The sequence below is a fragment of the Homarus americanus genome, unplaced genomic scaffold, assembly GCF_018991925.1.
Source record: "Homarus americanus isolate GMGI-L3 unplaced genomic scaffold, GMGI_Hamer_2.0 scaffold20465, whole genome shotgun sequence".
Taxonomy (NCBI): domain Eukaryota; kingdom Metazoa; phylum Arthropoda; class Malacostraca; order Decapoda; family Nephropidae; genus Homarus; species Homarus americanus.
In genome coordinates, this window is record NW_024756914.1 from 6,577,881 (window position 1) to 6,590,254 (window position 12,374).

At 36.6% G+C, this 12,374-nt stretch overlaps 1 protein-coding gene across 1 annotated transcript in view; it reads left to right on the forward strand.

Annotated features, from left to right (window-relative positions):
- LOC121857283 (dystrophin-like) overlaps window positions 1-12,374 on the forward strand; it is a 173,012-nt gene that overhangs the window by 88,061 nt on the left and 72,577 nt on the right. Inside the window, exon 33 of the mRNA XM_042353273.1 lies at window positions 1,190-1,348. Coding sequence (XP_042209207.1) covers window positions 1,190-1,348 — 159 coding nt within the window. The remainder of the gene's footprint in view (window positions 1-1,189; window positions 1,349-12,374) is intronic.

Below are 12,374 nucleotides of genomic sequence, written 5' to 3' on the forward strand. Positions count from 1 at the left end.
TTGGGATATTAAAGTGTGGAGAGTAACCATATGAGCTGAGCTTCTTCCAAGTTACTTCCTGTTTCATGTGGATTGACTGTAAACTCAGATCACTTGGAGTTTATTGTCTTTAATAAATTCAAGTGATACAAGGGAAGTTTCCTCATCTTTTGGTTCCAGAGAGTACGGTATGTATTTTCCTTTGGGAGTTTATTTTCTTCACAAGTACTGTACATGTTTATCCTCTGGGTATGACTACTTGTGTGGGAGGAATAATATGTTAAATTTCTGCTATTGTAACTTTTATTTCATCCTTGGTTAGCCTCTTTGGGAGTCATATGTACTTAGTGATGTCTTTGATGATGTCCAGTGCACCCATGATTTTATTATAATTCACCAAAGCTGTAGATATTTGGACTGTTATTTTTATCTTAGTTGTAACACTCCAGAATCTGCTGTTAAAGTGTTGACAAGAATACAGATTGTTTTGCTTGATTTATGAAGGAGACACATAGGAGGGGTCCTTTCTGGCATTCTCTTGACATTTTTACTTTACAACTTAACTTTCGCCTGCTGCATTGGTAAGTAACCTGTGTGTTTTTACTAAACTGTACTGTACTATAATGCACTTTTTCTGAGCTGAGAAAAATGCACTATAGTAATGGTTTTATCTTTAACAAAGAGGTCCATGAAGAGTTTTTGATTGAAAAGTAATAGTCCAGCCCCAAATTATGACCATGGTGTAAAGGGTCACTTTGCTCAAGCAATCCTTTATAATACTATAGGTAGCCACATGTATCATGATTAACAACCTTGAAGTTTTCTGATGTAGTGTGTAACCAGTTTCCATGTCACACAAGCAGCAGATCTGGTATGATGATTGCTAAGTGTATTTTGTCTGATGATTGGTCCTCCCTTTGATGCTTCATACACATGTAGCATGTCTACCCTCAAAAGTTCATTAGGTTTAGTGCCAGGGCAGTTATCTTGGATAATAGGCCCCACTTCTGTATAGGATGAAAGACTTACATACGTAAACTGTGTATATATATATATATATATATATATATATATATATATATATATATATATATATATATATATATATATATATATATATATATATATATATATATATATATATATATATATATATATATATATATATATATATATATATATATATATATATATAATGACTTCATTACAGAGTGTGTCTTCAGAAATACAAAGCTACAAAGGCCAGATTGAAAATATTCGTGACACAGCTGTAGACCTGATTAACCATGGAGTGTTATTCCAAGCTCGGATTCAACCTGAGTTAGTACTCATTAACCAGAGGTGGGAAAATATCTACAGGACTGTGCAGGTAAGACTTAACAGTTTATGCATCAAGTGTTCTGAAGGGAAGGAGTATGTGATTGCCATATTTAAGTAATGATGTATTGCTCATTTTTTTGAATCATGAAATGGTTTTCACTTTTTATTAAATTACACATGTTCTCCTTCTTGTCAAGTATTACATACTTCATTTTCAACTTATTCAGCTTGTGTCTTTGAATGTATATTGTATGCTCTATTTTTGGATATGTCAAGTTCAGTCACTAAAGTGGATTCAGAATATAATTAATGTTTTCCAAATTTATTGTTGCTCTTTAATGAACTTCTCTGCTGCACGATTTATTTAGCCAGTGTATGTTGCAGATGGTTAGTTACCTGACTAGTTTGGCAAAGTACTGTACCAGAAGCTGCTGCTATTGTGATATCATGTGTCGGTGTTTTTATGCTACAAAGCGTGTGCATGTTGCATGTATTGCTTGGGAGGCTTAAGCACTGTTGGGTACTTCTTTGAATGTGTGACACTTTTCTCTGAAATACGTACTTTTATGTGAATATCCTCATTAAATTTTTAAATTATTAAAAGATTACTGTTAGCTATTCATGAATATTAATGATTATTTCCTTTTCGTCTTCAAGTATTTTGAATTAATTATTCTGCTGTATCGAAATCTAACAAGACTAATACCTTGTCATATTTTCATTACCATTATATCTTGACTTGTTTACCAAGGAATTCAACCTTTATCCTTTGATTGTTGTCGAGTGGTCCTTTGTGTATCGTCACTTACCTTCTTTCATTTCTTTTAATTTTTATTTCTCTTCAAGGATATTCTGTGTTTTGGGGATAATGTGGCTTCATATGGGTAATATGATTTTCTTTCCCCATGTTCTTTGAAAATGTTTTTGGGTAATACATATTACATTGAGCATTAGATACAGAAATTAGTTTTGAGCATTAGATTCAGAAATTAGTTTTGAGCATGAGATACACAAATTAGTTTTGAAATTAGTGTGATGCCATAAGATTCACATTAGTTAAGATTATGAAGTATGTTTCCCATTGTCATATATCTGTTAAATGTGTGTGATGATTCCAAATTGATTGTCCAAAGTACCTCACCTGACCACGCTACTTACCGATCAGTAGCTTTAGTCTCATAGTGCAACCACTTAGGAATGTAACAGTTAATATTGTTGCTTGTCCTAGGATAGTTTTGTGGACCTACAGTACAGTATGTGAGCTTTAAGACTAGTGCTCTTGTGTATATATGTGGAGTTTGTGGTGAGATGTGATTAGGGAGTTACTCACTCTGTCATTTATTCATTCCTTTACCACTCCTATTGGTATCTTCCTAACAATTTCTTTATGGCTCTATCAACACTACATGCGGTGTCTGGTCTGTTAACCTTACTGCTTCTGCTGGACTAGAATTTACGGCAGCAGCTTGATCTCACCATACTTTTCCAACTGGTGGTAGAAATTAAATCTTAGAAAGTCAGCGGAGTTCAGAGTTTGTCTGGTTTTAATACTGGTGAGCAAGATCCAATGTATATCTTTTCAGCATTGCCACATGGACACACAAGGCACAGGCATCTCCTCTGTAGGCTTTCTCTTGACCTCAGAAGCACAGGGATCACAGCTCTCAGCAGTCCACACCAACACCACCTCTACTCTTTCTACCATCACTGCTTCTGTTAGTGAAACTTCTAATACTACCAGTCTAACCCACGACTCTTCACAACATAATCAGACTACTGGAATAAATCCAGTATTTAGCAAATCACAAGTTCCAGCTACTCAGCAGTGTCCTGAATTAGAGGCAGGACAGTTTCCTTTGCAAGATGACCCTACTGTCATGGAAACAGAAGTAGACACTTGTGAAAACAGCATCCAAGAGGGAAAAGTTGTGTTAAGGAGCACAGGTTTGGTGCACAGTATCATGACCACTACCAGTACCGTCACCACCACTACCTCTAAGTTAATATCTGCAGAGAATGTTGGTGCCACAGAGGTAGTGTCATCAGGTAAAGTAAATTTATGTGCAGAAAAGTCACAGTCTCAAATAATGGCTCAAGATGAGGAAATGAACAATGAAGCAGAAACAGCAGAGGATGCTGAAGTACCTGAAATGTATTCATCAGCTGACAGTAACACTTGGGGAGATTCTTCTCTTATTGATAGTGTTGTGAGGGTTGAACCTAAAGGACCTTCAAGTCCTGGAGAAGATGAACACGCAGTAAATTTGATCACCACCACCGCTAATGAGGAAGTGAATCATCCAAGTACTGAAAAGGAGGAATACATGGATGAGAAGAATATTGGTCACCTCTCATTTGATCGGGAGATAGTTGAAGAGTCGGCAAATACTACCATGAAAGATCAACCCAAAAAGCTCAGTCTTGTTGAAGTTGAGGAAGTGAAAATGACAATATCACACCTTTCTTTCAACATCCCTGGTAAAACCACTGAAAGAAAAATACTCAGTTTGAGAGAGACTGATATGATGTCATGTAGTGCAGTAGGTGATACATCAATTGAATTTTCATCAGAAGATGTATCTCCAATAGCTGAATTTCCTTCAGATAGTGTCAATTTAAGTGACTTGGCTCTAAGTGATTCACCAACAAAAGACCGAAAGAGAAAAATAACTGAAACTGAATCAGATCTAGATAATTTTGATGAACTTATTGCAGGTTTAAAAGAAGTAGCAGAAAAGGATATTGATTTGACTGGAATTGAAGGTAGTCGAAGACAGGCTACTGTTAAAGATGTTGAATTACAACAGAGTGGAGATGAGAGATTTTCACTTGTCAAGATTAGGAGATGTGACGATGATGATTTGGAATCCTTAGCATCCATAGACACTGACATGGCTCCTGCCTCAGAAGCTAGCAGAGATTTTGAAGGAACCTTTTCTGACCTTGAATCTGTCTCTGAGAGTGTTTCTTCAAAAGGAGATAGTTTGTTCTCCCCAAATCAGGGTGCTGGTTCCTTAGATTGTTCTCGGACTGAGGAAGTGCGTACTGTTGAGTATATATCACAACAAAGTCAGATTGTTTCTAGTGAGGCAGTCAGCCATACATACATTAAAACTTCCCATGAACTGATCTCTCCAACCAAAAAGGAAATAGATTCAAATAATATCATTAATTTCACTGCTAGTGAAGTTTTAAGCTATGATGAACAAATAGATGATGGGAAAGATGATACTGAGCTTTTAAAACAAGAAGAAACAAACCAACCTGAACAATCTTCTGGAGAAGTTACAAGTCATCCAATGGATTATGAACAGTTGCCTGTGGAGAAACTTCAAGCTATGATTGCTGAGCTGGAGGAGGTAATGAGTGATGCAGAAATAAGTGATACAGAAGATGAAGTTGAGATGGCAGAGAAAGAAAATGTTAGCATACCTGTAGATGAACTAAATACATTCGAAACTAATCAGTCATATGAAACTAAAAGTACGGAGGATGAAGTTATGACTCCTGTTGTAGTTAATGTTACAAAGCAGAGCAAAATTTCAAATGAAGATACAGAAGAGAAGGCACTGCCTATTGAATTCACTGTACAAGAGGTGCATGTTGCTGGTGATATTGAGTTTGCCAAAGCTAAGAGTTCAGTTGAGAAGAGAGAACCTGTTGCCATTGAGACTCCAAGAATTGTGGTAACAACACCTTCTCTTCATGAGGATATGGTTCAGAATGTTCCAAATATTTTACCAGAGCAACAACAGGGAGTCACTCAAGTGACAACAAGTCAGAATTCATATACAACAGTGCAGAAGGTGTCAGTGCAGAGTTCTCAGGTGGTGCATGGGATGACTCTTGTAACTTCCACAGAAGATAGACTCCCAGAACAAGAGGAAGCTGTATTGGTCACTTTAATCTCCAGACCAAGCTCTGTGGAGGCTCTAACCACAGATTCAGAGTCTACTGGAAATAAAGTTATTATGGAAGAGGTAGAAGTGAATTGTGATCCAGATATGAAATCCTCATTTAGAGAGGAAAAGAAAGATGCAAAGGAGATAGTAGAAGAAACTGAACCATCTTCAGTTAAATTCAGCTCAGGTGACTCTTCAGAGGATGAGGAATCTAGCAAGGAGAGACGTCCAACAGTTGTTGAATGCTCAAACATCTCTGTATCTTTGGTGGAGGAAAATGCTGAAGAAATAAAAAAGGTAAGTTGTATGTATGGGTCATGAGTGTCATGTCACAGATGAGCTTATAGGTGGTTATGTGTTTTTTAATCCTAACATGGTGGTCACATTATTCTCCAAAATCAGAATATCCTTCTCTGGTGAAAGGGGGCCCCACTTGGCCAAAACTGCTATCGCTATAATAATTGTATTCTGTTGCCAAACCCCTCTCGTCCTTGGTTAATTTATTTAGTCTGTGACATCCTTTTGGATGCTGTAAGACCCTTCCACTCTGCTTTCAGGTAACTTCAGCATGTGAAATAGACAGCTCTTCACTAGACTCTGTCACTAGGTCTTCTACAGGGCAGACTTCAGTTTTTCCTACTGTTTCACATGTCTCTTCTGACCATGTCAGTACTTGCCAGTACTCTGTTGAAAGCACAAAAAATTTACAAACTTATGGAAATTCTGGAGCATTTAGTGATTCAGTACCAGCTGTAACTCATATAGCAAGTGGATTGACATCATCGATGTTAGATTTCTTTGCAAGACACAGTGTTGTAATTGTAGACCCAGAAGCAGAAGGAAGTAAAACTCTCAACCAGCAAGCTATTGGTCCCTCAGGTGTACACAAGACTGATGTAAATATTAATAGAGGAGTTGATGCTATGGGAATTAGTACGTTTGAAGAACCTGTTCAGACACCCTCTCCCTTTACTTGTCCGAGTTCAGAAATTTTACAGGGCAGGAGTGCTGTTGTGTCAACAGTGGAAGAATTTTCAGTGTCAGTAACTTCAGCTAGTTCTCTCATGTCAAAAGAAACTAGTACATCTGATCATCAACACATTGCATTGAATGATGATCAATTAAGGAATGTTAATGAAGCCCAGACGCAGATTGCTATTGATAACAGCAATTCTGAAACGGAAAGACGTATTTCTACAGCATCCATAGGTAATGAAGCTATACCCACAGAGATGACCATGGAACTGGTGCATGAAAGTATACCAACAGATTTTAAAAATATTGTGCGAGGTCCATTTGAAGTAAATACTAGAACAACAACTGAAGTTGTTGTGACGCATCCTCCAAATGTGTTGTACAAAGACAGAGAAGATAGTATGGAATCCAGAGAAGAAATAAATACTCAGAATGCAGTATTTCAAAATAATGAACATGTGCAGTCAAGAAACAGTGACCCAGGAGAAACCTCAGAGGAATCCAGTATAGTAGCATGTCACACTGAAGTTATTCATGCTGCTGATGTTGAGAGTGGATCATTAATTGAGATCACATATCAGGTGGAAGAGCCTAATGAAAAGAACCAAAGTGTACTTGTATTACCAAGTGTGACAGGTTTGCATAAAATTTGTGAAGACAATGAGAATGATAACAAAGATTTAATAGAGCAATCTGATGTAAGTTTGACTCCAGCCTATCATGGTGTTAATGAAGACACATTTGTAGATTTTACTGACAGGGAAATCTTATCATCTCATAAAGGAAGAAAATCATCTACCGAATCTCAAAGTTTTGTGTTTTCCCCGCAGGAGGTCATATCGAGCATTGCAACACTACCAGAATCAACTGAGCCATTTCTATCTTCACAAGTTGTGCCTGGTACAGTGGGAGAAATTTCAATAGTTAGTGGTGTAACAGGCAGAGCTGTCGGCACTGAAAAATCTACCCCGGAGTCTCTGGAGCAAGAAGACTTTCACCGTAAAATATCAACAGCGTCTGTTGAAATTGACCTTGCACCAAGAGAGGTGGCTGCTGCTTTTGACACACCAAGCCCTCTTACTGGTTCTTTTGTTTTTGAAAGACAAACTTCAGTAACCCTACAAGATCAGTGTACAGACAGTTTAATAACATCTCGAATGGTACAGCTGATAGATAGTCGGGTATGTTCTGAAACATCTGATCCCTCCATTAGTGTGGAAGCCCAGAGTCGTAAAATATCTACAGCATCAATGGAAATGGAGTTCAATTGTGATGAGGTTGCAGGCATGCTTGAAACATCATCTCTTCCTACACAGTCCTTTGCTGGTGAAAAGCAAACATTTGCAGCAGCTTCACACTGTTTTACTGACCAAGTAGTGACATCTGAAATTGTTCTTCTGAGTGCTTCGAGTGAAAAAGAGATGGTCAGTATTGACCGAAAAATTTCTACTGCATCAAGAGAGTATGACTTTACACCACAAGAAATTGTATCAGCTATACCATCTCCATTTTTGCAAGCAGAATCATTTACTTTTCCAAAGGAAACATCTGCTTCACTAGAGGAAAATTTGGAAACAGGAGCTGTTCTTGCTGAGGTTGTCCAAATAAAGGATTCTGGGTGTGGTGCTGAGATAATGAAAGAGAACCTGGAGACAAGTGCTGTCATATCTTCAACAAGTAGCACAACAATAACGGATAAAACTGAGAGAAAGATATCTACAGCAACTAGAGACATTGAAATAATGCCTGTGGAAGTTACTGAAGCTATAGGATCAGAGGGAGTAAGCACTACTTCATTTGCCTTGGAGCGAAGTGTATCTGAAAGAGCCATGGAATGTCTAAACGAGGCTATTCTTATAGCACCTGAAACAGTTCTTCAAGGGTCCCCTTATCGAGATGAAAATGCCTCAACTGTTGAAAAAGAGAAATTTTATTCAAATGGTTACTTTGAACTAATCAAAAGGAAGATATCAACAGCTTCAATGGAATTGGAACTGGACTGCTCAGAAATGCTGCTGGAGGAAACAGAAACTCTGTTGCCAGAAAGATTTGCTTGTACAAGTGAAGTTTTGGTAAGTGCTAGTGAAGGCTGTTCAGAGGATGTTTTATTGACAACTGTCAATACAATCATTAGTGGCACTGAAACTGATGAATTAAGCATACCTGAAGTACCTGGACAGGTTTCAGCAGATATAGAGGTAATATCAGAAATCTCGGAAGAAGGAATACCATTAGGCTGTGAGGCCGCCTTAATAGATCCTTCTGTAATCTCGGGCTTTGAAATCAAGAGCCAATCAGGTGAGGGGAGTGATTTTGGAGAAATAATGGGTGATGATATATCCTTTATTCGAGGAATAAAATCTGCTATGCCCGCTGGCTACACCTTTACGACAAATACTGCAGAAGATGATTGTATGTCTGAAGCGCTCTCGTATTATGATATTGAGACCTCTGTTGATGTCCAGGATAGGTACGGTGTTGCTGTGACTGTCATTGGTACCCGTAATGATCTAAATTTGTCACTCGAAGACACGGAAGAAAAACAAATTCCACTTGAGGAGGGAGGATTGGAGGAGCTAAAGATGGAAACTTCAGTTGATTCTCTTTTAAGGAGTTCACGACATTCATCAAGAGGTGCAAGTCTCGATAATTTATTAGCAGATGTAGACTGTAAAGACACAAAAGAAAGCCAAAAAGATTTTGGTGTAGCAGATGATTTAGGCAGTAGGAGTACCTTCCTTACTGAAATTGTGAATTTTACAGACAAGGGATATTCAGAAACAGTATTCCAGAAATCTCATACAAGCACTGTAAAAACAATAAGTCAGGCTAATAATAAACAGACTCAACAAACTCATGAAAACTCTGAAGCTCCAAAATCTGTATCTACCAGAACATTTTATGATGGAGATACAGGCATTTCCATTATTACTCAATCTTCTAAACAGGTTGAACAAGTGAAAATAGATGAGGATATTGAGAAACCTTTTGAGTCAATAAAACAGTCGAGGAAACTAGATATAGACGTGGATAAATTGCAAAACATCTCTCAAACAAATGTTAAGAAGGTTGAAGGAGTAGATATAAAGGTAAAGAAAATAGAGGCATCTTTTGAGTCTGGATTGGATGGCAACACTAAATTACAGTATATTCCATTCTCACCTCAAGGTATTAAGTATGGATGCCATGTTAAGAAGGATAATGATAATGGAGATGCATCTAAAGTAAAACTTGCAGAAGAGATTGTTATACAAGATACGATGACAAAAGTTCAGCACACACCCCAGGCTCCAGCAACCAAATTAGAAAACCAGATTTTAAATTTAGCATCTCATGTTTCATCTTTAGCAACAAAAGAGCAAGAAATTAAGTGTGAGGAACATTTTGAACCTCATGTGGAAACTGCAGCAAACTTATCTATTCATCAAGCTGCTAATCTTTCACCTGATGTTTTGCAAAAGAAGGATGAAAGGGAAGATGAGGAGTTCAAAACAGCAAGCAAATCTCCAATTAAATCAGCAGAAGCCAACATGTGTTATGTCCCCCATGTTCCTATTCACTTAAGTACAGATTTGCAGCAGTACAAAGACCCCAGAACCCTACGGCACCTTGATAATATACAATATATACCTCATGTGCCATCTGATGGCTCTCACGTGATTCCACAGGAGATGAAAAGTGGAACAAAAGATGAAGTTTCCACAAGTGTGATAAAGCAGTCAACAGAACTTATGTCTACTGTGCACACTGAAGCTGATGTGAGTATGAAGAAAGACATAAAAACAAAAATACAGTATGTACCTCATGCACCATCAAGTATACTGAAGAAAATCCCTGAAGAAAATTTATCAGAGCTTCTTGGAGACGATCTTTCAGGGGAAGAGCAAAGCACATTCACGACTCCAGTTTATCCTGATGATGGAAAAGTTACTGGAAAAGAAGAGAAATCAAAGGAAACCATTAGAAAAGAGGATAAGTCTGTCATTATAGTGGACACACAATCCAAGAAGATTATTGAAATGGAATTGACAAAGAAAGAAAGCAGTATTACAAAACAAAGGGATAAGAAAAGTAAAATTGAATATGTGCCTCATGTACCAGTCCCCATAGTTATGTCTTTGGCAACTCCTGCTTTATCACAGCCACAAGATAAGACTGAGGAAAAGCTGACATTCAAAGAAAGAGATTTTAGTTCGATAAAAGAGACTGACATTACATCTGATGAGGATGAAAAAGATGTAAATGCACCTCCTAAAAAGATGGAAATTCAGAGTAAGAAAGTAAAAGACACCAAGGTTCAATATGTTCCTCATGTACCCCAAAAGGCTTCACTAAAGAAAGAAATCCCTGAGAAGGAATCAAGGTCAGAGGGTATTAGCACATCCCACAGTGAAGAAAAAAATGTTAGTATTGAGGAAAGCATTCTCAGTAAACCAGCCTGCCAGAAAGCAAAGGGCACCATTGAAGCACAAATACATGTTCCAGCTACAGAAAACATGGGTACAGTCACTGGCACTAAGAAAGAATCTTATGTACTCAACAAGCAGAATAAGGAATCGTTTGAAATTCATTATACACCTTTTGTTACTAGTGATGTCCCCAAATCAGGTTTAGGTGCCCGGCCAAAAGAGATCCACTATGTGCCTCACTCTCCTGCAGATCTTGAAAATTTTAAATGTGAGGAAATAAATGTTAAGCCTCATGCCGTCCCTTCAGTCATCATAACTTCCCCCTCCACCTCTAAACTTGATGCTGTGGTAGCAAGCTCTTCAGATATCTCAAAGAACCTTGTAAGTACATTCCTATTCATTACCACAAGGAGAGTGCTGCATGGTGTTCATATATTTTCATGACCGTGCTGATAAATTTGTTCAGTAATTGAGATCCATTCACTGCCATCATAGACATTTGATGAAGTTTGCAGGGAAATGAGTAACATGGTTCATATTTTGGACCAGTGTTAGATAAATTCTTTTTGTATATCAAGTGTGCCATATTTTACTTTCTTGCCAGGTATTTTATAACTGGATATAAAGAAATACCTCCATATAGCAATACATCAATTATATGCTGTATTAACTATAGTATATAATTGCCACTTTAATATAAAAGAGTTCATGTGTCAAAGGATTAATTATATTGATCCTTTATTACATCTAGAGGGCATGGATGGATCAGTGTTTTTTTAGTGATACATTTTCTAATTATCTTGCATGGAGTGAATACATTTGAAAATTTATACATACTGATAGACTGCATTTATAAAACTTCTTAGTAATACATTACTGTAGTTATATTTGGATAGAAAGGTATTTTTATTTGTAAATTAATGTACCTTAATTAATTTTAAGGTATCTGGAAGGAAGTGTGTACTGTACATGTACTGCATATGTCAGATTTATATGTTGTACATGTGATGTGACATGTTTTCTGAAGTAAAATGAAAGTGTTTTAAACTGCTATTGATATTTATCATTAGGGTCATATCATTTATCGAGATACATAGCAATTTTCAAGTAAAATACTTGAGAATTCAAGGCAACTTGTGAAACTGCATGGTATAGTTAACAACAATTTTGATTTGTAGAAATAGGAGGTTTGTCTTGAGAAAAGTAAATGGTTGAGGGAATTTTTCCTGGAAAAATGGTTGAGTAATCAGAGGATAAGGAAGCTTTTGAAAATTTAGATTACATGACTAATTCGATTATTGTTGTGAATTGTTGGGAATCACTATATGCTTTGTGTGCAAGATGATGTTATGAGCAAGTATGGTTAGTGTATTTCCGCTTGTTGTCTTAACCTTTTATTCCATTTTCTACACTTGTAGTATTACTCTTTCCTGTTATTCCTTCCATTTCTTTGATGTTTTTGTAAGTCTTGAACCACAAAATAGAAACTAGGAGAAGAATTGAGTCATGGATAGAAAGAAGTGTTTTTTTTTTCATTTATTTTATTTTTTTTATTATGGGATTAGCCCACCGGGCACAGGTCAGTGGCTCAAATCAGGGCCTGGGGGCAAAGATATAATAATAATAATAATAATAATAATAATAATAATAATAATAATAATAATAATAATAATAATAATAACAACAGCAAAAACAAAATAATAATAAAATAATAACAACAATAACAAAATAATAATAGTATAATAATAATAATAATAATAATAATAATAATAATAATAATAATAATAAT